This window comes from Podarcis cretensis, assembly GCF_951804945.1.
Source record: "Podarcis cretensis genome assembly, chromosome: 11".
Taxonomy (NCBI): Eukaryota; Metazoa; Chordata; class Lepidosauria; order Squamata; family Lacertidae; genus Podarcis; species Podarcis cretensis.
In genome coordinates, this window is record NC_137180.1 from 27,839,775 (window position 1) to 27,867,158 (window position 27,384).

The 27,384-nt window shown below is 46.0% G+C and overlaps 1 protein-coding gene across 4 annotated transcripts in view; it reads right to left on the bottom strand.

Moving 5' to 3' along the window:
• The window catches only part of RGMB (repulsive guidance molecule BMP co-receptor b), a 50,686-nt gene extending 24,965 nt beyond the window's left edge, over positions 1-25,721 (bottom strand). Inside the window, exons 1-4 of one of the 4 annotated variants that reach the window (XM_079995662.1) lie at positions 25,579-25,721; positions 23,522-23,608; positions 17,406-17,644; positions 5,276-5,787 (exon numbers count right to left, since the gene is read on the bottom strand). In XM_079995662.1, the coding sequence (XP_079851788.1) occupies positions 5,276-5,787; positions 17,406-17,644; positions 23,522-23,526 (756 nt within the window). In that variant the 5' untranslated portion in view covers positions 23,527-23,608; positions 25,579-25,721. Of the gene's footprint in view, positions 1-5,275; positions 5,788-17,405; positions 17,645-23,521; positions 23,727-24,130; positions 24,148-24,821; positions 25,177-25,578 lie in introns of those variants that run through there. The other 3 variants (XM_079995664.1, XM_079995665.1, XM_079995663.1) reach the window with 3 other exon arrangements.
• Positions 25,722-27,384: the final 1,663 nt, after the last annotated feature.

The following is a 27,384-nucleotide window of genomic DNA, read 5'->3' on the forward strand; positions in this document are numbered from 1 at the left end:
CGGGATAAGAACAGAAATCGCGCAGCGGCGGTGTGGCGGCAGCGGGAGGCCCCATTAGCTAAAGTGGTGCTTCAGGTTAAGAACGGACCTCCAGAACGAATTAAGCTCTTAACCCGAGGTACCAACTTGCAAAGTTCATTCCATGCTTCCCGATTTGTAATGTGCATATTAAGAAGAGCAAGGTATTCCCGCCCCCACCAACTCAAGACAGGGGGTGGGGCTTCACAGAGAGTCAGGAAGCCCAAAAGAAAGGCCTTATGAGTCAGATGTGAAACATGGGCCGCCAGTTCCCCACCCTGGTTAAATTTGTTGTATCTCCAGACAACGTGAATTACTTCTCCCGCCTATTTTCTCCAAGGTCACCAAACATCCAAATTCATTATAGTGTGCAATACAGGTGCCCAGCCTCACTTACGTGTGATTGACTTGCACACAATCACATATATGCGTGTCGCAGGGAAATAATTAACTAGTTCATTTCAAACCCGGAAATGGCAGGAGAGAGCTGAAAAGTCCTCACAGCTTTCGAGGAGATGATCCCCCAAATGAGACGTCACTGAGGGCAGAGAAAGCCCCTAAGAAACCAGAAGTGCAGTGGGGCTTTGTTTATGCTGCTCAGCCTCCCCGCCTAACAGCTGGTGTGTGCAGTAGCGTAGCAGCAACAGCCACGGCTTCCCTGAGCTGTCTCCAGCCAGCCCCACAGCTTCCATCCTAGTTGTGGATATTTCTGGATACATTAGTACCTTGGGTTAAGAACTTAATTCGTTCTGGAGGCCCGTTCTTAACCTGAAACTGTTCTTAACCTGAGGTACCACTTTAGCTAATGGGGCCTCTGGCTGCTGCTATGCTGCCGGAGCACAATTTCTGTTCTCATCCTGAAGCAAAGTTCTTAACCCGAGGTAATATTTCTGGGTTAGCGGAGTCTGTAACCTGAAGCGCCTGTAACCCGAGGTACCACTGTACCAGGGCGTTTAATGAGGGCGTTTAAAGGGTGCTCCTCACTTTACCCGATTTCACTTATGTGCACGGAAGTAACCTCCATGTAAGGGGGGGGGGAGCGGCCTGTACTGTGTATGTTGTTTCTTTTATCAGATAGTTAAAATGGTATTGCCCTCATTGATATTAGGTAAATACATTCCCCCTTGGCTAATGCTGAAAGAGGGTTCTTGCTCTCAAACCTAAAAAGACCGCTGCTGAAATTCCTGCTGCTTAAACCCACAACCAAAGTGAACAGTCTGCTCTGGGGGAGGTGGGGAATATTTATTCCAATCTAAATTAAGCCTGTTCTCTTTTTAATGAGAAATCTATACTACTTAGCAGAACTTGCAAAATGCAGACTTTAATTCCGAAGCCTCGTTCTTCCAAACGAAAGGTATAGTTCTCGCTCACTACATGTCTTGTTTGGAGAGATCACTTTTGACAGCAAAATAATAATAATAATAATAATAATAATATCATCGGGGGGGGGGGGATGTCTTGTTAAAAAGAAGAGAAGCGACTGACTTGTCATTAAGCTAGGTATGAGGCCACCCTGAAAATGGTGGGCGCTTTATGCAACTTTGCATGGGTAAACGTGAAAAAAGAACTACAGAAAACAGAATACTTTTCCATAACGCATCTTTAAAAAGGGAATGTTTAAGCAACAAAACTCAAAGGGTTTCAAGTAAATGCATTAAGGCTTTCAGAGGTATGTCATGCACGGCTTCCATGACAGCACAAAGGTATTCTGATAAAAGCCTATTTGCCTGGCAGTGGAAGCAAAACCTCAAGGTCTGTGTAGCATCCAATAGAATCACCAGTGCCAAGAAACCTCTTTCAGACATCCTACAGTCAAAGTCTCTTTAATGAACACACCCACATCCCATTAGTTGCCTCTGCCTATTTGAACATCCCTGTGGATGCAGATGCACGGTTTGGATCAATCACCTCTTAACATTGACGATGGTATTTTCATTTTCCATTTTCATTTTTTGTGCTTGCCGGCTTCTGTTGTTAAAAGGCAGGGTGTTGAACGCAGCGCTTTCCCCAGGATTGCGAGCCTGGGCAATGCAACTTCAAAACCACATTAAGTAGTAACAAAAGACAGCACCACTCAGAAGAGCATCCACTTCGGTATCTGACAGCTCACTTATTCAAACCTCTCTATCCAAGAGAACTAAACATCACACAGAAATTTATTTATTTTAATTTCACCTTTAGCTCAGCCTTCGTCAGCAAGAGATCCCAGGGTGGGTGACATAGTTTAAGATTAAAAAATTACCAAAAGCCAGTGGCTAGAGCAGGGTTTCCCAAACCTGGGTCTCCAGCTGTTGCTAGACTACAACTCCCATCATTCCTAGTTATCAGGACAAATGGTCAGGGATGATGGGAACTGTGGTCCAAAAAGAGTTGGAGACCCAAGTTTGAGGAACCCTGGGTTAGAGTGCTGAACTAAGAGCTGGGGAGACCGGGCTTCAAATCAACTCAACCATGAAGCCCAGTGGGTGATTTGGGGTCAATCTTTCTCTCACAGCCTAATTTACCCCACATGGCTGTTGTGAGGATGAGAGAAGGAGGGAGGAAGGGAGGTGTACAACACCTTAAGGTGCTTTGAGAAATGGTGGGATAGAAATTCAGGGTTGTGGGCTCGAGCCCCATGTTAGGGAAAAGATTCTTGCGTTGGACTGAATGACCCCCCTGGTCCCTTCCAACTCTACGATTCTGTGAAAAACAACCACCACAAATAACACAACTGCTCTTCCTCAATATTACTATTGCTGGCCTGGCAAATTAAGCACCTGGTGGAAAAGGTAAGTTCGTAGCCAGCGTGCAACACTAAATAATATTGTTTGCCAGTCATTTTTCAAAGGGGAGGGCATTCCACAGCTGGGGTACCACCCAGGAGAAGGCCTCTCTCAAGCTGCTGAACTATGAGCATCATTCAGAGATGGTGTCAAGAGCCTTCCCAGTAGAACTTTAATCCCCGACAGGACAGAGTAAGAAGAAGGGGGCCTTTGGATAACTGGGTTCCAAGCAATTCAGGGCCTTAAAAGTCACCATTAAGATCTTGAACTGGGCTTGATAGCATGTTGAATAGTTAGGTCATAAAATATCTCCATGGCTACACCCAAAAAAAAGCACTTTGGAAGGTCATGAGGTTTTTTTGTTTTAAAAAAACATTAACACACCCCAGATCAAATTGTGTCTGCAACTTTGAGCTGATACGCAGGCAGAATTTTTTTGGGGGGGAGGGGGAACAGGGGCTGTGGTGGGATCCTCAACACCAAATTACAGGCATTAAGGGTCAATTATGCATAGAAAAGGACCAAACATATTGTTCTTCCCAAAATACTTATCTTACAAATTGCTAATTGTATGCTTCCACTGGCACTCTGAAAGCAGCATTACGTCACTTTTGTGTTGTTGTTTTTAATAACCACCCTGCACTTCAGATTGCTCTTTAGCCCAAAAGCCCAGAGGCACTAACAGCGTTTCCTTAATGAAGTCATTCTCAGAAGCAACTTCTAAGACAAATCTCCGTTTTTCCCTCCGCGGGTCTTAGCATTTGAACTCAGGTCTCTTAACATACATTGAACTTAATGGACTACAACACTGGCTCAATATGGGCCAAAGCCATATTGAGGGAAGTTCCCCACCCACTAGAATAATGTCACACTAAATCTGCCAAGAGCAGTGATCCAGAGCCTCCACCTTTTTAATTCATACAAACAAGTCACGTCTTTCATACAGCTCTACTCGGTCGGAAATATTCCTCTTTGGGGGGGGTGTGTTCCTTTTCAGTGTTTTAATCCTACCACTCACAAAATTTAAGACAATAGATGCCAGAAGTGCCATTTATCCCACTAGCATCAGCACTGTATAATTTAATTTGAATGTATTTATTTATTTTAATAATACTAATAATAAACATTTAAAAAGAAAACTTAGCATTCTCAAAGTCCAGCACACTTTACATTTACAAGAATGTTTTTTCAGGATCTCTTTAACAGTTGGCATTAACACATCTCTGTCGTGTGATCCCAGGTATGTACTCTTGCTAAAGAACAGAATAATTCGTAGAATCACAGAACTGTACACTCAGACGGGACACCAAGGATCATCTAGTCCAACCCGCGGCAATGCAGGAATATGCAGCTGTTCCTTATGGAGATCGAACCTGCAACCTTGGCCTTATCAGCACCATGCTCTAGTGTGTCAAAATCCATCTCCTATTGCACTCAGCCGCCAGGCACAACACAGCCAATCGAAAACTGGCTAGTAGAGCTCAATCTCCTTTCCACCAAACCTTATTTACAGACTGTAAACCAACAAATGTACTTCACCACAATGCAATTCCTTCCACGTTATTCCCAACCACACTTTTCCTTCAGGATTTGGAGAACTTCAATGCTGCTCATAAACCCTCCAATCTTCATCAACTCTCAGCCAATGTTCCCTGCCCACAGCACAAGAGACCTTCCCTTGGTCACTGCATAGCATAGCAGGTGAGCTGCTCCTTAAAACCAGCTGTCTCTTCTTGGCCACCTATCTGTGAGCATGCTTTGATTGCATGTTCTCTAGTCTGAAAGAATTAAACATACATTCACATGCAAGAGCTCTGCTTTCTCGCCACCATCACCAAAAAGGGGAAGGGAGGAAAGTTTCGGATTTAAAATACTGTTACAAAAATTGTGTGCTGCCACCACTACTCTCTGCAAAATCCCAGGGGGTTCCAGGCACTCACCTGGGTCAGTGTTCCTTTGCAGAACTGAGACACGTCAGAGAATGCTGTAGCTTTAAGAAATCTTCTTTATTCACCTATTTACCAATTCAGTCTGCATGGAGGGAAGCCCAGATCTTACAGCATGGTCACTTCAAGAGGGACTTGTCCCCTACAGCAGTGAAGCCAGCCTTCAGCCAGCCTGCCCAAGATGGATCCCAGTCTTTCTTCTCCCTTCTTCTTCCCAGAACACCTTGCTATAAAAAAACCCAACACCTCTCTTTTCCTGTCACCTCAAAAACACACCCCATCACCAAAGCAACACCTGTCTCTCCAGGCCAAAGGATTCCTCTGGGGTGACCCATCAACACCCTTTCGTCATGCTAACAGATTTGCTCTTCCGCTAGGCCAGCCAGGCTGGTTTGCATAAGCCAGCCTAGGGATTCCCTGCCTGGCACAGTTCTGCAACTGGCCCTTTCTTCCATATCCCAATTCATCAAAATCCTGCCGTCTATAAATTTCAAACTCTACTGTAACTTTTTAAAGAGGAAAATAAGGCATGCGCCTTGTACGCACCTTATTTGTGGCAGTGGCGCTGGATCTGGGGACCACGGGCACATTTGTCACCTGCACCGACAAGTAGTTGTTATCTATGAGGGGCCATGCCCCTTCCACTTTGCACGTCTGAAAGTGATCCTTAAAGGTCCGCAGGTGGGGGTCTCCAAACAGGCCACAGAAAAAGTACGTGGGCGGATTCTGCTCTCCTCCCCCGCGAAGTTCGCCGGCTCCTTGGCGGCCGCTGTAATTACACGGGTCGTGGGTGATTTCGGGGTTCGTCGAGGAGGTCGGGCCATCCTTGGAGCAGTTCCTCTGGCTCATGAGATCGCTGATCCCCAGCACAGCCGAATGGTAGACCAGGTTCCCGCGGCAGACTTTGGAGTTGCGGTAGGTGCAGGCGGAATAGGCACGCAGGGCTTTGCAGAATTCCAAATCAAAGCCATCAAGGGCAGAGTTCAGGTGAGAAGTCAGCGCCACAAAGTCCGTGGTGCACTTCTGGATTCGACACGGCGTCTGCAGCTGGCAATCGCCTGGGCAAAAGAAGAGCGGACATTACTGGGTGTGATTCGTTTTCATAAAAGAAACAACAACAACATTATTTATATGCCACCCATTTGACTGCCCTAGCCACTCTGAACAGTGGCTAACAAAATATTTAAAAACACAATAAAACATCAACCATTTAAAAATTCCCTAAACAGGGCTGCCTTCAGATGTCTCCTAAAAGTCAAATAGTTCCACAGTGAGGGTGCCACTACAGAGAAGGCCCTCTGCCTGGTTCCCTGTAACTTCACTTCACACAGTGAGGGAACTGCCAGAAGGCCCTTGGATTAAATACAGTCATACCTTGCTTCAGGTTGCGTTTTTTGGGGTTGCGGACTGCCAAAACCCAGAAGTACTGGAACAGGTTACTTCCGGGTTTCGGCAGTCGCACATGCGCAGAAGTGCTAAATCGCACTTTGTGTATAAGCGCCGAATTGCAACCCGCACATGTGCGCCGCTGCGGGTTGCAAACGTGCACCCCACACGGATCACATTCGCAACCCGAGCGTCCACTGTATATGAATGTTCAAACAGACGCATCAGTAGGACTTTCAGCAAAACTTTTTTTTTTTATTCCATGAGAGCATGCTCCATGCTCAGTCAGAAGAAAACACCACCGACTTCAGTGAGACTAACTCCAGATGAGTGAGTTGCAGCTTCCATTGTCATCTGGCTCAGTCGGTAGAGCATGAGACTCTTAATCGCAGGGCAGTGGGTTCGAGTCCCACATTGGGCAAAAAGATTCCTGCATCCTTGGGGTTCCTTTCCAACTCTACGATTCTATTAATATTCAGCTTGGCTGAACGCTGGCCAAGATGCAATTCCCAGAGTTCCCTGCGAAAGAGGGATTGACTATTGAACCACTCTGGAAATGGTTGCTCTGCGAGGGGAACTCCTAAGAACTCTCTGTACCTTTAGCAAAATACAACTCCCAGAATTTGGTGGGGGCACGACTGAATAAAGTGGCGCCACAGTGTTTTAAACATATGGTGTGAATGTGACCATGCGCACAACCTCCACATATTCTACAAAGCAGAAAGGAAAGAGCCTGTTAAGTCACACTCTTTATTTGGGAGAGTCCAGATTTTAGTCTTACTTTCCGTCATGGCTGAAAGCTGAGTACTTGGGGTTTATTTATTTTTTTACAGAGATTTTGCCCCACCTTTCCCTATCGACCACAGTCCCATAATTATTTAAAACTACACTTAATATTTGTTAACTACGGAAACCACATGCTGCAGCTACGCCTGGCTAGCCTAAGGGTGAGACGGGCTATGGAATGCAGGTGGTAAATTTACAATTCAATTCACATTTAAATTAAAAAAAAACCAGACTCTCCCAACTTCACACTATTTCATGACTGCCTGGGTTTTTTGAGGGGGGCAGGAGTCTGGCTCAGTGAGTGCCTGGAAAAGTGTTCTCTCTCTCTCATTCTCAGTTATTAAGGAAACTCATGGAATAATAGAATTGTAGCACTGGAAGGGACCCTGACAATTATCCAGTCCAACCCCCTTCAGTGCAGGAATTTGCAGTTGTCCCACACAGGGATTGAACCTGCATCCTTGACATTATCAGTACCATGCTCTAATTCATAGGTAGGCAAACTAAGGCCTGGGGGCTGGATCCGGCCTAATCGCCTTCTCAATCTGGCCCGTAGACAGTCTAGGAATCAGCGTGTTTTTACATGAGTAGAATGTGTGCTTTTATTTAAAATGCATCTTTGTGTTATTTGTGGGGCATAGGAATCCATTTTTCCCTCCCCCCCAAAAAAATATAGTCCGGCCTCCCACAAGGTCTGAGGGACAGTGGACCGGCCCCCTGCTGAAAAGGTTTGCTGACCCCTGCTAATTCAACTGAAAGCCCACAAGCCAGGAGAGCCCTAGTAAAATCAACACAATAGGCCATCTCCATTTGCACTCTGGGACTGCTATGCACATAATGCTTTCAACAGGCGCATGCAGAGCACATGGCCAAACCATAATGCGCAAGGGAGCGCCCGACCCGACAGAGGTCCCCTGTTGCGCATATGCTTCTTTAAAGCACGTTTGGCAAGAGCATGGGAGACGCCAACTAACAATATGTACCTCAGCCAAAGAACAGCAAGGAAATCTAGTTTTCTAGCTGCCCTCAAGGGTATCTTGCTCACTCCCTGATGATGCAGCCTAGCAAAACTGGCCTAGCGGGGCCTCAGCCTGGCCTACCTCATAGGGCTGTTGCAAATATAAAATGGAGGGGTGGGGAGGGGAAAAGAAAAGAAAAGCGTGCCATCTTGAGCGCTTTGCGTGAAAAGTGAGGTACAGTGGTACCTTGTTCTCAAACACCTTGGTACTCAAACAACTTGGAACCCAAACACTGCAAACTCAGAGGTGTTCTGGTTTGCGAACTTTTTTCAGAAGCCGAACGTGCTCCATATTGAGTGCCACACTTCCGTTTTGAGTGTTACGCTTCCAATTTGAGTGCCACACTTCCGTTTTGAGTGTTACGCTGAGGTTTGTCTGTTTTTTTGCTATTTCTTTTGCATTGTTGTGGCTTTTTTGCTTTGTTTTTGTGACTGTGTGGAACCCAGTTCAGCTACTGACTGATTATGTGACTGCAGTACATTGTTTATTGCTTTCATTTTATGGATCAATGGTCTCATTAGATAGCAAAATTCATGTTAAATTGCTGTTTTAGGGGTTGTTTTTAAAAGTCTGGAATGGATTAATCCATTTTGCACTACTCTGGCAGAATCCGAGACCAGGAGAAAGAGACAGTGGAAGAAGATTGGAAGAAATTTAAAGACTATCTTAATAAATATTATAAAATTAATGAAGGTTAGAATTGACATGGGTTTAAAAACTATGTGGTTTTCAGGGGTGCTGAATATGGAAAAAGAACAAAATTATTAAAAAATATGGGAAGTAAGGGAATGGATTTGCTGATTTGATAATGAAATTGGAATACATAAGGGGGAGGTGCAAGGAGGTCAGGGAAATTAGGTTTAAGAAAATAAGGATGGAAATTATACTTGCTTGTTTTTGTTTTTTGTTTGTGTATGTTTTTATTGTTAAACTCTAATAAATATCATTTTTTTAAAAAATCCATTTTGCACTACTTTCTATGGGTTTTGGAACACTTTGGTTTTGGAACATTCTTCCAGAACGGATTAAGTTTGAGAACCAAGGTACAACTGTATACTTGAAATAGTAAAGTGAGCAGGGAAGGAACTCGTTTTAGGATGCTGGGGCAACTCCCGCCCCCTTAAAAATACATAGTGCCTGTATTTAATCCTAGTATCAGACACAATGTTTTTATTGTAGAAAAAAGATACTGGTACTGCGTACCCAATGCTTTTTCCAGCCGGAACTCTCCGGAACTTAGTTCCGCCACCTCTCAGGTGAGCCTCATTGCCATTCTAAGAGTTCATGGTGAGTTTTTCTAGAAAAATAGCACTGTGTGTACCCCTGAGTACCCCCAGAATAAAAGTACTGATCCAAAGCTAAGTAATTTAGAAAAGCTGGCATTCGTTGTGGGGCTCACAGAGATCTGTTATGCATAAGCTTTAAAAGACAGATTTTTTTTTAAAAAAAGAACTTAATTATGATAAAGAATATAATTTCATGGCTCACTTGTCGTAAATTTTAGGGCTTTTATCATGTTACTTGAATACATGTTTCTGTTAAACCAGTTTGCAGATGCAAGACTTGATGGGCTGTGTCCACAACTGGGGGAAGGGAGAGAATTAAGAACATGCCTTTTTAAAAATAAAAGAGAATTTATCATGCTAATTTGAAACCAAAGAAGGCTGCAAGGGAATTAAGCTTTCCGCCACAAACTGATGAAATCTTGAGTGTTTTTTTGCATCTTTTAATGCAAACTTTACACATGTAATTCTGACATGTTTAATTTTGAAAAGAAATCAGAATGTCCTACACCTGTGGAATTATCTTCAAACGTCCCAAAAATAAAGCTGGCTAACACACATACAAACTTATGCTGGAGAAGGGAAGGAATAAAATTATCTTTTCTCCATTATAAAGTTGGATAGCTTTTCACATTTGGGGGGTTGGTGAGGAGGCAGTTTAGAGGAGAGAGAAACGAGAGAAGTGCTCTGGAAGTGCTATGCACCGACATAATTAAATCCAGTTTTTTGCATGCTCACTGCGCAGCTAAAGGGTGTAGTCTCAAATATCTTGAACACTTGTCTTTTCATACTCTCCAGCATTCCACCCAGGATAAACTTCTGAAGAGTCTAAAACAGCATTCCACACACAAAGCCTTGCCACTTTTCAAAACAGATTTAATTACATTGCCCAGTGAAAAGCTAGCCATATTAAATTGCCCTGCATTTTGTGCTAAGGATATGCTCATTTAGCGAAAGCTATTTCTAAGCCATATACCATGGATTTTGCTTGAGCATCACACGGGAGCATTTCAAAGTAGTGCCATAATGTGCTTTGCTCTCTTAAGAAAGGATGGTGTGTCTTGGGAACTGTAGAATCACACAATTCCTAGTCCAAACTCCATGCAATGCAAGAATCTCAACTAAAGCATCCATGACAGATGGCCATCCAAACTCTGCTTAAAAACCTCCAAGGAAGGAGAATCCACCACCGCAAGCTGTAAAATTCAGTTGTGCTCACGTTAGTAAGCAATTTCCCAACTAATCAAAATGCCAAGATGAAGAGCAACACAGAAACAGTAGGGCATCTGTGTTTGGTTGTAAATGGAGAAAGCAACCGAAATAAATGACAATAGCATTCATTTCCCCCTTTTAATTAACTGGTTTCCATGGACACCAGAATGCAACGGCTCTCGTTTTCAAACTCAGATTAAACACAAAAGTGCACCAGGGAATAAAAACCCTAATAAGGGTAACACATGACGTTGAGGGGTTTTGTTGCTGTTGTTGGTTTCCCTGTTCACTGGGAAAGAAAATCAAGTGTTGCCAAATTCATGTCCTTCTGCATTACGATTTATAGATCGGCCTGTTTCGTCACATCAACAGACATAAAGAAATAGCCAGTCTCTGATTGCATGGCAATAAAAGCACTTCTTTCTGAGAAGAATCTGCTTTCTAAGAAACTGGGGGGGGGGCACAGATTTGAGAGAGGGAGAGGGAGAGGGAGGGAGAGGGAGAGGGAGAGGGAGAGGGAGAGGGAGAGGGAGAGGGAGAGGGAGAGGGAGAGGGAGAGGGAGGAAGGAAGCAAGGAAGCAAGGAAGCAAGGAAGGAAGGAAGAAAGAAGCAAGCATTTTAGGAGCTAGGTCTAGTGGGGATTTGAACCCGGTCCTAGTTTAATCGTCTAGGCACTGCACTCACAATAGTCCCTTTTAAGACCTGTTATAGCACTCCAGCAGAGAGCCTACTTCCTATTGCTGAGGAAGGAGTGTTGCAAGCTTGCAGCCAGAGCCTTTTATGAAATTATTGTGAGGTTTAGTAAGTTAACTGTTTATATTTGGACAACTTTCTGCTGTACCTTATTGGAAGGAGAAAAAGAATCATTTCCTTAATAACAATTCGAACCATTTATTTAACTAAAACAATAACATTACAGCATATGTATCCGTGTTTGTTAACTGATGTGGTTAAACATTTTTTTTTAAAAAAAAAACCTTAAACTGAGTTTTAGCACACATGAAAAACTTAAAACAAATCCTTATTTCCTGATGAGTAGCCTTTGGACTATAATATAACTTAAATAGAAAGTTATCTTTAGATTTTTTCCTCCAAAAGCATTTTATTTTAAAAATCCAATCTGATTTAAATCAAATAAATCCAATTTAAATTCTTAAAAAATCTGATTTAAATAAAAAAAATCATAACATATATATAAATCATTGATTTTTATCCACCTTGGTGTGTACTGAAAATAATAAAAGATTACAGGCCTACCACTTCATGACTAAGTACAGGACAAGGCCAGCAGCAGGTCACAACTGGAAGACCTGCGAGACTGAGCCTCAGGAAGCAGAAAGAAGCTCTGCCAGAAGGGGGTGGAATTGGGTGGAGGTACTCACCCTGATCCTTACTGTATTTATTTGCCTACTTAATTTATAGAGCAGAAGTACAGTGGTACCTCGGGTTACAGACGCTTCAGGTTACAGACTCCGCTAACCCAGAAATAGTACCTAGGGTTAAGAACTTTGCTTCAGGATTAGAGCAGAAATCGTGCTCCGGTGGTGCAGCAGCAGCGGGAGGCCCCATTAGCTAAAGTGGTACCTCAGGTTAAGAACAATTTCAGGTTAAGAACGTACCTCTGGAACGAATTAAGTTCTTAACCCGAGGTACCACTGTACTCTAATGAGCCAGTTTGGCATAGTGGTTAGAGTGCCATACTAAGACATGGGGTATCAGAGTTCAAATCCTCACTGAGGCATAAAGCTCGCTGGGTGACCTTGGGCCAGTCACTTACCTCTTAGCCTACCTCACTGGGTCTTTGTAGGGATTAACTGAGGAGGGGTTGAACCATGTACCCCTTGAAGGAAAAGATGGGGTGCAAATGCAGGGAAAAAAAATGTTCTTCTGTTTAAGAAAGCTGGAGGGGCCAGCCAGATGGAGATGTCAGTCTCCATCCTGGCATCCAGAGATCTGCACATGGTTATAAAATGCGCTTCGTGCCTGGCTAATTTTGAACACTGGGTTCTTTTATAAATCAAAACATGTTCCTGTGTGGAGCTCTTCCAACAACTGGTGGCATTGATCAGTCGTGGCACATGAGGGGGCAGAGCTGCAGTGGTGGGGCTGAGAGGGTGGGCAGCTTGTAGGTGTGTGCCCACCTGCTCCAAGATGGCAATGTAACCAGCCTTGAACTCACAGGTGCTTCATTCCATTGCAACCCACTGAGATGGCATCGTCTTGGAGTAGCCACAGTCAACATCTTGCTTCTTTCTGCACACATTCTCATTTACAGTGCTATCTGTAAAAACTTGTTACTCGTACAGTGATACCTCAGGTTAAGAACTTAATTCGTTCTGGAGGTCCGTTCTTAACCTGAAACTGTTCTTAACCTGAAGCACCACTTTAGCTAATGGGGCCTCCCGCTGCTGCCGCTGTGCGATTTCTGTTCTCATCCTGAAGCAAAGTTCTTAACCCAAGGTACTATTTCTGGGTTAGCAGAGCCTATAACCTGAAGCGTCTGTAACCTGAGGTACCACTGTATATCAGACCTCCTGGGGTGAAATCAGACTTACTCCCAGGTAAACGTACCTAGATTTGCAACCTTAGCATAGGATTTCTCATCAGGTCCCAGCTGGAAAATCTTAACAGGGGTTCCTGTTGTCTTTAATGTACATTTTTTTTAACATTCACTAACCCACAGAAGTATGTCTATTTTGGATGCAGTTCTGTATATTTAACATACCCCCAAGAGGGAATCAGAGATACCATGTTGGAAAAATAATTTCCAGTTCAAATGCTATTTTAAGCAGCTTGGTGTTTTAGTTGCAGTACCATCCTCCTCGAAATGTAAATATTCAATGCATTTATGGCTGCAGTTATACAGATTAATCCCACTGAACTCTATAGGACTTGCATCTATGTAGATGTGTCTAGGATGGTGCTGTATGTAAATTAAAGAAAGCCATACATACTTTTAGGAATAACAGACACTGAGAATTTTGTATTTACAGTATTTTAGTAACTAAAATTATGATGTTACAAAAGTTGGGGTTTTTCATTTTAAAAATTGATGTTTTGGTTAAAGATTAAGAAAATGCAGAATAGATAAAAAGGGTAGGTCTACATTCCACTTTCTACCACAACTCTTTCCACTGAATGTTAATCTTGGTAGGGAACAGGAAGTATAGCAGACCCAGCATGCCTTGCCTTGTTGCCAGTAAAAGGAATTGCTTCAGTGATGCACTTAATAAGTGTCACTGAAGCCATTTTCTTGCGCTGGCAGCAAAGATGTATACATACTGGAGATGTACCCTCACTGAATATTGTATGTGAGCTTACAACTCAACTACTGCGTACCGATGGGACATAAGAGTGTACACCTGTTGAATGCAGCAAGTGTGTGGTGTACATTTAAGTGTTTGTTGGGAGCCCAGGGTTCAAATTCCCCACTTGGCCATAAAACTCACTGCATGACCTTGTGCCACTGCCAGTCACCATCTCTCAGTCTAGCCTACCTCACAAGATTGTTGTGAGAATAAAATGGAGGCAGAGGAACCATGTATGCCACATTTAACCCCTTGGGGAAGGGGGAAATGTGGATAGCTCAGTTGGTTAGAGCGTGGTGCTGATAACACCAAGGTTGCAGGTTCGATCCAGTTGCATATTCTGGCATTGCAGGGGTTTGACTAGAAGATCTTCAGGGGCCCTTCCAACTCTACAGTTCTATGATTCTAAAGTGTAATAAATAAACTGAATTTAAAACAAAACAAAACAAAACACCATATGAACTCTCCCTTATTGTTTTGGTTCATAGTATTTGTTACAAAGTTCCAAAAGAGACAGGACTTTGCTCTAGGGCCTCTTTGTAAACAGAAAGAGAAGTTCTGGATCCAAAGAAACAATATTTCTGAATATTTCATAAAGGAAGTCACAAAGAGAATTTGTTCTTTGTTCAGTACTGACTTGTCAGTGCTACACCTTCTGCAAACAAAAACCTCACACATTCTATGGCTGCCAGGTTGGTAACCTACACACAAGAATCAAATGCCACAAAGACGAGTTCACTTTTGATTAAGGACCATCGCTTCTCTCGATGGACCACTGGGAGCATGAAGCCTATTGAAAGCTAAGCTATTCTACACCCAGAATCCTCTCAGATTGGGACAGGAGCCAGTTTGTCAACACATTCTTCCTTAAAATTCAAGAAATGTTGGCCTCTAGTACTTCAATAAGTGGTGTGCTCTATCAGAAGCTGTCTAATACAGTTTCATATAGTTAAATCTCATTGGGAAAACTAAAATCAACCCTTTCCTTAAAACAACCACAGTAATACCACTCTCTTATGCCTTGGACAGACCACACCTGGAATACTGTGTCCAGTTCTCAGCACCACCATTTAAGAAGAATATTGACAAACTGGAATGTGTGCAGAGGAGGGTGACCAAGATGATCAAGGGTCTAGAAACCAAGCCTTATGAGGAATGGTCGAGGGAGTTGGGTATGTTTAGCCTGGTAAAGAAGAGACAGAGGAAACACGATTGCCATCTTCAAACATCTAAAGGACTGTCACATGGAAGATGGAGCAAGCTTGTTTTCTCCTGCTCCAGAGGCTAGGACCTCTATCAATCAATTCAAGTTACAAGAAAGGTGATTCCAACTAAACAACAGGAAGAACTTTCTGATGGTAAGAGCTGTTTGACAGTGGAACAGACTGCCAGAAGTGGTGGACTCTCCTTCCTTGGAGATTTTAAAGCACAGGTTGGATGGACATCTGTTATGTATGATCTAGCTGAGATTCCTCCATTGCAAGGGGTTGACAAGATCAGGGGTCAGCAAACTTTTTCAGCAGGGGGCTGGTCCACTGTCCCTCAGACCTTGTGGGGGGCTGGACTATATTTTGGAAGAAAAAAAAAATGAATGAATTCCTATGCCCCACAAATAACCCAGAGATGCATTTTATATCAAAGGACACATTCTACTCATGTAAAAACACACTGATTCCCGGACTGTCTGCAGGCCGGATTTAGAAGGTGATTGGGCCGGATCCGGCCCCCAGGCCTTAGTTTGCCTACCCATGGGCTAGATGGCTGACCCCTTCTAACTCTACAATTCTACAAATCTCTGATGCGGTGATCTCATTTTTCCCAGTTAGTGAAATGTCTCTAGCAAGCTCTTCTCACAGCTTTCCAAGGTTGTATTACTGCATAACTTTGTGCAATCTAGAACTTCACAAAATACGTCTGTGTAGATTTTCATTGGGACTCATGTATCTGATCTTTGCATTTGCACCAAGGAACACCAAGAGTGGGCCTCTCTCAGTTTCTTTCTACTGACTGAAAAATATTTTAAAGTATTTCTATTAACTGTTGTGGTTTTAAAAAGTTTCTAATTTGATATTGCATCATATCACCGCTGTCACCTTCAGAGCATCTTGTCCAGAAAGGTGGCCTACAAATATTTAAAACTGTATGCCTGACCAAATACCCCAGCACAAAATCCTATTGATTTCAGAGACTTTTCATTTTTAGGAAACTTCCTAGGTGCTCCCACTCCCTCCAAAATAAAGAAAAGCAGTAATAAAATCCTTAAAAGCAATACATTCAGAAGCTGAAAATTGCTATGGTGTGTCAATGGTGACAGGAAAAGATCTTACTTGATTTGTAAGCAAAAGTGTGAAAGGCACAGAAGCCCTATCAGAAAAACAGTTGGGGACTCAGATCCCCTTCACACACTGATGTAAGAAGCTTTGCTAGGAAGAACAGAAGAAATCCCATCAGGATTTCGGACTCTCCCATCCCTAACCTGGGGATGGCCAAGGACTGAAGCTGGGACCTGCTGCACACAAACCAGACTCTGCCCTTCCCCATACACACCATAAAGTCCCCCCACCCACCCAAGCCATGTTACAAACCCAACCATTGTTGGGTTTGCCTGAGCCGGAGGCGTCCTTTGCCCAGCAATCTTCCCTGGGTGAAATGAAAAGGAGAAGGCAACAACCCAGCAAGCTTTGGGCTCCTACAGGAAGGCCAACAGAAATACCATTTTTAAAAACAGCATGACAGCTGACAAGACAGAGGCATCTTGCAGAAAACAAAACAGGAGCAGCAAGCCTCATCCAGTTGCACCATTGGAGCAAAGAAAAGAAAAAGTAAGAATTCCAGCCGCGCAAACAGATCCGCATTCAAAGTTCAGCCGCTGGGAAGAAGGGAAAGCGACGACTTTTCACCGAGATCGCCTCGCCTTCTCCTCCCAAAATCCTTCAACGCCAGCTGCAGATTAGGAGAGCCCAGGCGCACTCTTTCCTGCGTCGCGAAGGAGGAGGAGGAGGCGGCGGCGACGAGGAGAAGAGAAGAGAAACCTGATCTCGGCGCTGACTTAGTAAACACCCGGGCAGGGAGGGAGCGGTGCCAATCAAACTCACCCAGACACGGCAGCCCCCTCCCCCGCTCCGTCGAGCGGGGCCAGCTCCGCGCCCCCGCCTTGCTGGGGAGAGAAGGCTCGCCGACTTGCTTTTTAAAAGCAGAGACAGCGGAAAGGAGAGGAGGAGGAGGAGGGAGAAGCCTTCGCGTGTGTGTCAGATTCCTCCGGGCTGCAAAACAAGCGTTTTGGCACAAGCGGCTCCCACTTGCAAGAGCAGCCTCAGAACACCACGCGCCTTCAGCAAAGAGCCGTCCGCCCCGCCTGCGACGCTCCAGGTGGGTCGCGCAAAAACTTCAGATTCCTCTACACACACATACACATACGCGCGCGCGCGCGCACTTTCCGCGATCGCGGGCTTTCTACTTGCTCCCGAGGAAGTGAACACCGGATCTTGGCAGCCCAGCTCGCCCACCAAACGTCCCGTTAAAAAAAGAAATAAAGGGAACCCCCAAACCAACAACTCGCGAACAAACACGTCTCACTACACAGCTCCGCAGCCGTCGGGGCGTCGCTTCCCGCTCCATCCCGGCCCGTTTTCTTGGGGGTTTCCACCCCCCACCCCCGCTCAAAGAGGGGCCCAGGCGGTACCTGTGTGTAGGAGCAGCCCCAGGCTGAAAAGGACGAGGAGGGCAGGCGGGGGGCGGCGCTGCTGCTGCTGCTCAGCCCTGGCGGCGTTGGCGGCGGCGATGGCGCAGAGAGGGGCCGCTCTCCCCATGCCCGTCCATGCAGCTCGACGGGACTCCAACGGTGGGGCGGCGGCGGCGGCGGCGGCGATGGGGCTGCTGCATGAGCAGGCGATCGGGCCTCCGCGCTTCCTCTTCTTCCTCCTTCGGATCAACCCCACGGCGGAAAGAGGCCGCCAGGCCACACGGGAGCAGAGGCGGAGGCCAGCGAGGGCGGCATCGCGGAGAGGCGGCGGTTGGTTGGAGGAAGGGAGGAGGAGGAAGAGGGGAGAAAGAAGAGAGACACAAAGCGGGTGAGCGGAAAGCCACCGAGCAGCCCCGGAGATGGTCGGCCCCGTCCTCACGCCGAGCGGAGCGAAACCTGGCAGCAGAAAAGCAGACCGACACCCTTCCCACTGGAAGCAATCTCGGCTCTGCACACACACACACACTCACCCCAGGCTCGCCCGCCCGCCCCACTCCTCCCGGCGCGCTCCCATTGGCTCCGAGAGCCCGTTCAGCCAAACAAAGGCAACCCTCATAGGAGGCCGGAACTTACCTCCTCCTCCTTCTCCCTCCTCCACCTAACTAAACCAATTTCTGGAGTAGATTTTTCTTCTTCTTCTCCAAGGAGCCTGTACTACTGCTTAGGTGTTTACTGTTTGCAATGGCTGGCTGTCGGTATTATTATTTTTGCTCTGGCCAATTGCACAAAACAAAAGCGGAAAGCAGGCTGCAGATTTAGTGCAGAGTCTCCTTACACTAGGAGGGAAACGACCCGCCTGGAAGAGACTTTTTTGTTTTTACTGCGGAGCCCTCACACTCCAGTGATTCCCACCCCCCTCGCTGCCGGGAAGTCTGCGCCTTTACGCACCACCCCCGGGCCGCGTCTCCTTCCTCCCAGCGCACACATTCCTGCCGAGACTATACTAGAGATCCGGCCGGTGAGCGCTGGCTTGATGTAATCTAAGCTGTTCTTTCGAGGGGAGGGGGTCCCCCCACGTGATTCAACTTTTTTTTTCTTTTTAAGCGGCCAATCATGTTCCCGGCCCAGCGCAGCCCCGTACTCTTAACACTGGAACGTTGACTAGGCAAACCTTCCAAATTAGAACCCTGGAACAAGGTTGAAGGCTGCTTGTTTTCAGCAACACGTTTGGAAAGTAGGGGTGGGGTTTGCCCGTAGGATTCTGCCTGAAGTGGTCAAGAGAGCGCTGTGTCTTCTCCCCAGGAGAGATTCAGCTTCAAGTTAAATTTCCTGTTAACTTTTTGTGTCCTCGATTTAGCAGCGAAGTTATTTGTTAGACGGGGAAAGTGGGGCATACGACTTCCTTAGGCATCTCTAAAGAAAGGGCGCGATTTTAATGTTGCCATCCTAAGCAAGCATGCTGTGAAATTAGTCATCATTAGGACTGAGGCGTCCTCCAATTGGTCACTTCCAGTTCTCATTTTAAAAGGGTGTTGTTTTGTTTGAACTGGTATAATTAATCCGTAACAACCACCCTTCTCTAGTGAATTGTAAAGAACAGCAAGGAGACCGGAAGCTCCACTTATATATATTATCATGCGGGGGGGGGGGGGGAGAGAATCTATAATTAGCAACCTGCCTATTCTTAGCTCGAGTGTATTTTCTAGAAAGAAAGATCGGGAGAGAGAGGGCTACACCCCCACCCCCACACACCCAAGCTATTGGTGTACGGTTGGTGCATTAAAGCGGCTTAAGCGAAACAGGGCAATTTAAAGAGCAACTAATCCGCGTTACGCTACCTTGACTAAGCATCTATAGAATAATCACTTATTGGCAGGAGGGCAGCTCTTATTGAAATAGTTTATGGATTGCGATGTAAACGTTAGCAGCACTGATCTCCTACTGAGCTGCTGCTGCTTCTGTCTCTCCCCTATCCAGAGGCTGAAGGCAGTGTACTAAATTGCTGCCAGGCACGCGGACAAGGAGTCTGCCGGAGAGGGGCGGGTTATACACAACGTGGAAGCGAGGAGGGGGGTGTCTAACAGCATCCAGTTTCCTTATCTGTAAGTGTGAAGTGGAATCTAATCTTCACGAATTGCTTTAACACTTGAATACACTTTCCTTTTCATCAGCTCGCACGCATATCTCCTTGGGGCAGTCAGAAGGGCTCCTTCTTTTAAAATTAACCCTCTTTCCTCCAACCTGGATAGAGGCTATTTCTTGGAAGAATTGTTATGCAAAAATGAGAGGCCTGGAATTGAGCCAGAGGAAATGTTGAAGGTCCTACTTTAACCCAATCCTGAAGTCATTTAGGCAAGAACTTGCTATTAGTTGCAGCCACAGCATCCCTGTACCCTCACTGAGTTCAAAGGGAGTGACTCTCTAGCAAGGGCACAAGGGCCTTGTTAAACAGGTGCCCTCAACCCCCAAAATAGGAAGTCCCACCAAGGTCACAAAAACTAACTTGAAATACCACCATAATTCTAAAACATTTGGAATGATTTGAGGGAGTGTTTGAGGTTTCACCTATAAACAACAGTATAGTCACATATTTCAAGCAAGCAAGCCAGGCAATTTATTTTGCAATTGTTTTAACCGATGCTGCTCCTGTGCCTTTGGCAAAAGTCTGAACTGCACAAGTTGAGCAGATGAAGTCCCCCAACCCCCCATGGGTTATATCCATGTCAATAAGAGAATGCAAACCTACCTATACAGGCAGGGAGTCGTGAACAGTGGTGGCTGGTTCATTGGGGCAAGTGGGGCAGTGCCTTGCCAAAAAGCCCCCACCTGCCCACCTTATTTCTCACGACTAGTGCAGTGAGTAGTGGGAGAACCCAACAACTTCTTCCTTAGTCCCAGAGTTGCCCTTGTATAATTTAGCAGGAAAGAGGATGATGGGGAAACTAAAATTAGTTGACTCTGTCTGTAACTGGCTCAAGCGCCACCTACTGTTTGGGATTCCCTGCATTCTGCCCCTCCAATCTCAATGGGCACCAACCACCTCTGTTCACACAAACATGGGCCAACAGTCAACACTCAGGTGGTTTATATAACAGCTGGTTTATATAACAGCAAGATCTGAAGCAGGGATGGGAAACCTCCACATAACATTGGACTACAGTTCAGCTCCCATTAACCCTGACCATTTTCTCTGCTGACTGGGTCTGTTGGTAACTGAAGTCTGACAACATCTAGTGGACCACAAGTTCCAGATCCCTAATCTAGTTTTGAGGACAGTACACACTGCACATCCATCAAGTTATAATGACTAGCAAAAGTGGCTTTTGAGATGCATGAACTCCCAGAGAGAACCTGTTGTTTCAGTACTTTACCACTTATGTGGAAGTAAGCTCAATTGAACCCAGGACTTCCTTCCTAAGTAAATATGTACCAAACTGTACTAAGCAGAGTGTATTTAATTACTGCCTCAAAACCAGGTGCTTCTCAACCAAGTCATCACATTCGTTGGATACATTTGTGAGGCAAAGTAAACCACTTAAGGTGTACAAATTTCTAGTATCACCATAAAATCTTATAAAACCACTGTGTGATTTTAGCTAGTTTACAGCCCATCTGTTTCATTCCAAGTCCCACAGACTTCAGTAGAACTGAGTCTGCACATCTACTTTTGAGTCATTCAGTGACATACTTCTGAGAAAATATGCATAGGATTGCACTTTGCCTGAATAGTAAAATATCTGTTTTGCCAGAGATCCACAAACCATTTGTCTCTGGTAATTTTATTAAACAATAAAGAGACACTGGTCACAACTTGTGCTATACCTCCACCTGCATTAAGACAATTATGGATTTCTAAAGTATGACCACTGGAAGAATGGGGGCCCTGCCCTCTTTAAAGCTCTGCTAACTGCTGTAACCTGTACTAGATTCAGGTCAGGGTATATATAGAAAATAGTTCAAAGCCAGAAGTAATCCAACCCATAAATGAATTGAAGTTGGCAAAAATCAATATGTTAACTTATATAAGTATATAAAATGCAAGTGTGTTTTTTTCAGAGCAGTTGACTCTTCAGCATAGATTACAGGAAGACCATCACTGAATGCAGAAAATTACTTTTTAAAAAAAGAACGCTGGAGGAAAAGGCTCTCTCTGCTCTCGTTCTACTGCATGGCAGCCCTTCACACTGTAGAGGGCGCTCTTGAGTTATTGTAAACACACAGGTCATGAAATGTTACAGCTTTCATGAAAAGAAGCTACATTTCACCAAAGGAGGCTTGATTGTTCAGTTGTAGAGACGCTGGGAAATGATGCTTTTCAGTTGCATCTTTTGCAATGATATAAATGCCACTGTTAAGAGATGTGCTACATATACATTCTCTTTATTTGCTGTATTTAGGAAATATGCTGATGCCAACATAATACCCCTGAATTAGAAAGGTTACTCCCCCCGCTTTAAAAAAGAAAAAGAAAAAAGATGCCCATTAATGACGTCTTATTTAGATCTGTTGTGACCAAAAAGTTTGGTTTTTGAAGTGCTGGCATGTGTTTGCAAAGTTCCAACAAAACCATCAACTGGAAATGAACCACTGAGCAGTTCAGTTTCTCCTTATGCTGACAGAGGACCCCCTTAAGTTTGGACCACATGTGTTCCACATGTAGTGCATCATCCACCAACCATGTTATTATGGCAGGAGCCTTTTGAAGGAAATGCCCTGGTCACCTTGACTGCTAACTTACTAGTTTGCCCTACTTAATTCAGTGTGACTTAGTTTCGACCCTGAATATGGCTACTCAGAAGAATGTGTGTGTGTGTTTTAAGACAAGGATGTGGAACCTGCGGCCTTCCAGATGTTACTGGACTCCAACTCAGATCAGCCTCAACCAACATGGCCAATGGTCAGGGATGATAGGAGTTGGCCTCCATTTGAGGGCGTCTCCATCCCTTGAGTAAGGCCGGGACTTTGAGAAAGCAAGAAAACGCTGCCATCCATTGGCAGAGGGAGAGGACTGTGGGGGGAGGGCACTGCCCCTGGCAGCACGATTCTGGTGGGGTGCCATCATGGCTGCCCCCCGTCCGCACTGGGTGCCACACCCCCGCAGGCAGCGTGCCATGCCCCCAGGACGTGCTCCACGCCCCTGCGGGTGGCACGTCACGCCCCCTGGGATGCGCGCCAGCCACGCCCCCGCCTGCTCTCTGCCCCCCCCCCAGTGCTCCGCCACTGCTGCCATCAACAAGATAGATCCACACACGGCTTTAGCTTAAATCCACACAAAGCATCAGAGCACTTTAGACTCCTCCTAAATCCATTAAACTGTAAACCTTAACTGCCTTACTTGATGGAAGTCAAACGGCAAGAGCCCTGAGCACCATAATCTTGTTTATTTGCAAGTTTATTGGCAAGTACACCTCAGATGTACTTACAAGTAAAGAGGCATTAAGGTCCCAGTTTTGAGCATTTTTCCTTGGGAACAGATTCCCTTGAAAGCAGAGGTATTTAGATAAAGTATCTAGGAGTGAAACCTTTCCACCTGAAAGTGGCTCGCAGCCACTGACACCTTCCTGGTTTGCCCAGCTAGGCTGGGAGACCCTATATGAATGAACGCCTAACTGGGGATCCAGCCAGCTTTCCTTCACACTTAGGATCCAGCAGTTACTGTCCAGGAAGGAGGCATCAACATGTAAACAGAAATCCCGAGGGAAGGGGAAAGTGAAACTGAAGGATCGTGTAGCTGGTGATGTGTCAAGCATATGCTGGGAACGTTAGTGAAAGAAACTGTGGCTTCTCCTTCAAACAGCACTAGTCCCCAGAAGGGACGTGAGCTGCTTGAACCCCCGTGGATGCGATTTCCGTTTGCAGAACTGTTTTGCCAGCACACCATTCTGAATCCTGGAAACTTGGTGGATGGGGTCTGTGTGTGGACAGATTCAGTCCGCAGGGGGTTAGTTGTAAAACTCGAACCCAGAACTCCCATTCCAGCTCCCTCCATTGCTTCTCTCCTCCGGCCATCTGGGAAAGTCTGGGCACAAACGTGCGCGCGCGCGCACCCACCACGGAGCGCTTAATAAATCCGCTTCGGGGGAAGAAGAAGAAAAAAAAAATACTTGGCTACTTACATCATCTTTAACCCTTGCGGCGCCGAGCGAACCGAGGGCGTCGTCAAACCTGCATCTCCGAGGATGGGACGCCGGGTAGTTCAGGACCTGATCGGCAGCGAAAACAACAACAGCAATCGTAAATAAATAAAAAAAACAATCAAGATAGCGGCGAGACGGTCCCTCTTCCCGGGGCCGGGGGAAAGGGGCTTTCTGCTCCAGCCAGGCTGGAAGGAAGTGATGCGATCGGATCGTGCGGGGGGGGGGAGTTTTGTTTTTTTTTGCAGCGCCGAAGTGCAAAAATGCAGAGTAGCAGGTGCAAAAAGCATTTGGGAGCCGCTGGCCAGAGAGCAGGGGAAGCAATTTGCTTCCTGCCCATTTATCTCAGGAAACCAGCACGCTCGTCCCTCCGAAACAAAGTTTAACCTCTTGCTTTCCAGCAAGGAAGACAGAGCCCTTTCATGTGTTTTCCAAGCTCTTTGCTTTCCTAAAAACAAGGGTTATTAAGGCTGTCAGGAAGATGGGGGTGGAGGGGGCGCTCCCCGCACTTACTTTCTTTTTTTAAGGTAGGGTCCGACATTGCAGATTAGCTGCCCTGAAATTGATAAGGACACATCAGACGCAACTTACTCCGCGAAGCTCAGTTAGTTCCTGGCTTGGTGCTCCCTTCCTTCCAATGTAAAGTGCGGGCAAAACCAGTTTCCCTCCCAGTTTGGTGAAACCGCGGAAATGGGCACGCTTGATTTGGAAGAAAGATACCTCAGAAAACTCTTAGAATCCCAGAACTGTAGAGTTGGAAGGGACCACGAGGGTCATCTAGTCCGACCCCCTGCGATACAGGAATCTGTCGCCCAACGTGCGGCTCGAACTCACGACCCTAAGGTTAAGATTCTCAGTGTCTCCCAAGTATATATACATGTTAGGATTTTACTTGCCAATTGACCGAGGGTGTTACGGAACCAACCTCCCCCCCCCCCTTTCAATGGAAGCCCATTGAAATCCTTGAGATTTCCTCCTTGCAAAGAAGGGTATTTTAGGAGCGGACTGTGGGATCACCACGCTCTGAAAATTCAAAGATCGCAGCCTGACGCTCCCGAGCCTATATTTTATTCCCAGGAAAACTGGATTTAAGGATAGCAAAAGCCTTGAGAATGACATTCCAGGGTAATGTACACGGGCAGCTTCCGAGGAAATCGCTTGAAAGCGAGGCAGTGTGGCATAGTGGTTAGAGGGCCAGACCAGGACTTCGGGTTTCACACTCGTGCGTTCAGCCACGAAGCTCGTTGGGTGGGCACTCTCTGCCTCTCTCAGCCGAGCCTACCTCTCAGGGTTGTTTTGAGGATAAAAACGGACAGGTGAGAACCAATGGGATGTGGTTGCTTCATTCTACGCAGCTAGTTGGCTGCTCTGACCCCCGCTGTCTTCCCCACAAGTACAAAAAAGAAAATTCCTCCAGCTGCTTTGGAAGGGGAGGGGGGTAATCTCAGTTACTGATAACAAAAGATCGCTGCTCCTTATTGTTACAGCAGGTGCCGGTTGTTCGACCCAGGCAGGCACTGGAGATCGCTGGTTATAAAGAGATCCTTTTGCAACGACGATCTGGTCACTCACTATCCTTGTGTGGGCATGACCTGATCGCCCCAGTCGTCGAGATCCACCATCTCTTGACTGAGAAAATCCCAATGTGTGCGCTGGGCTTGCTCCCGGGTAAAGTGCGTGGACAACACTAACGACCCCCCCCCCCCACACACACACTTTGAAAGCAGTGTGGCTCAGGATCCGGCTGCGCGGCTCCTCGATCCCAAGCAGCTTTCTCTCCGAAGCCCTTCCCAGCCGCCGGATGAGGCTCAGACAGAGCCAGGCTGGCGCTCCGAGCCTCGCATGGACGGAGCACTTTTTCCCGCCGGCGCCTGCAAACTCCAGGTGTGAGGTTGGCCCGAGGCGAATTCCCTCCACAAGTGATTTCCCAGGTTCTATTTGGGGCGGGGGAGAGGCCGACCCCCCGGCGCGCAGGAGTGGGAGAGGCAGGGAAAGTCCATCTCCCCCTCCCTCCCTCCCCCGCGGGAAAAGAAACTCACCGCGAGCATCGCCTCGTCACTTGCATCGCTGACGCTCCCCGCGCTGCCAGCCAGCCAGCCAGCCAGCCAGCGAGGAGGTGCGGCTCCTCCGGGGTCTCCGGATCCGCCAGCAGAAGCGCTCGCTCCGCTCCGGCCTCCTGCGCTCAGTAGCGTTGACACAAAGGGAGGGAGGGAGAGACAGAGGAGGGAGGGAGAAGGCAGGCAGGCGACGAGGTGCCTTTAACGACAGCGCCACGGTCTCGCCGCAAACAAATGAGGGAGGCGAAGGCAGCGCTGCTCCCAGGCTCGGCTCCCAGTCCCAGCCTCTCGCTCGCTGCCCCCTCCCTTCGCGGAAACCGCTGGAATGTACCTGAACAGCTGGACCATCAGCTGGCTGCCCCTCCTGGTCTCTGCCATGAGACAGGAAGCGACTTTCTTGCCTACCTTTTGCAACTCACTCTTTCTTTACTCTGCTCACAGTGCCTGCCACCTTTTTCTTTTCTTTTTAATCTCCAGGTTCCCTCTTTTATTTCCAGATGTTTCATTATCCCCACGCCTCCTGCATCCCTTCCCTTTCTGATTGCCAGTCAGAGCAGTTGTTATTATCTGTTGTTGTAGTAGTTCATTTCTGGAGCCGGATTGCATTTGGAATGAATGAATGAATAAGTAAACGATATTTCCCCAAGGCAGAATCAGAAGGAAAAGGAAAGTCCATGGTCCCTTTGTTAGCACAACACCATTGCTTGGGTAGCTTTCCTGAATTCACTAGGGCTGTTGGAGTAAACTTTCTTTTTTTATTTTTCAGAGAGCATCCTCACCCTCCGGGGAAAGTCAGGCAGAAACTTTGTCCTCCACACGTTCTTTGAATCAGAGGTCACTCCTGAATTTCACAGCAAGTATTAGTTCTCCTGTGCCCCCTCTGGGACAAACAGAGAAATCAAGAAGTGAAGTTACAGTAAAAAAATTAAATAAAATCAACAATTAAAAGCAATTTCATATGTAAAAACAATTTTATGTATACAAGCAACAAAAACCATTCCATATGCTTAAAAGCATTTTCATATGTAAAAATAATTTTGAGATGGGTGCAGACTGGGTTAAAGAGCCCAGTTATCTTATTGCAGACTTGGCTTTGGTTTATTTATATACTTACACCTAAATGGCTTCCTCAATGCAGCTCACATGGGGAATCTCAGTGGCCCTTCTTCCAGATATAGAATCATAGAATCATAGAATCATAGAAGAGTTGGAAGAGACCACAAGGGCCATCGAGTCCAATCCCCTGCCAAGCAGGAAAATATTAATCAGCCTTGGCACCCCCAGTGCAGCAGATTACCTAAGGAGGCAGATCACTCACCACTTCACCTGTGCCCTATCCCAAGACTTGCCAGCTACCAGCAGGCAAAGATTGGCAGCTGGATATGTGGAATAAGATGCCAGGCATGCAAATTATCCATAGGTCTCTTTACGGTCTGGAAGACAAAGCCGTAACATCTCTGAGACGTGATATAATAACTAGGAGTGGGATGGGAATGCCTTCCGCAGCTTCTACAATTTCAACCACAGAGGTGTCAGGGAGGTGCAGAGTACTGTATCCTCGTCCTTATTGTGTGCATCATAGAAACTATAAGTCCTGGTGCTGTTGATCTTTCGTTTTCTTTCTTTCTTTCTTTCTTTCTTTCTTTCTTTCTTTCTTTTTCTTAGCAGGGGGCAAATGGGCATTATGAGCAGGATCCTGTATTCTAAGCATAGCTGTTAACTTTTCCCTTTTCTTGTGAGTAATCCTATTTGGAATAAGGGAATTTCCCTTTAAAAAAAGGGAAACGT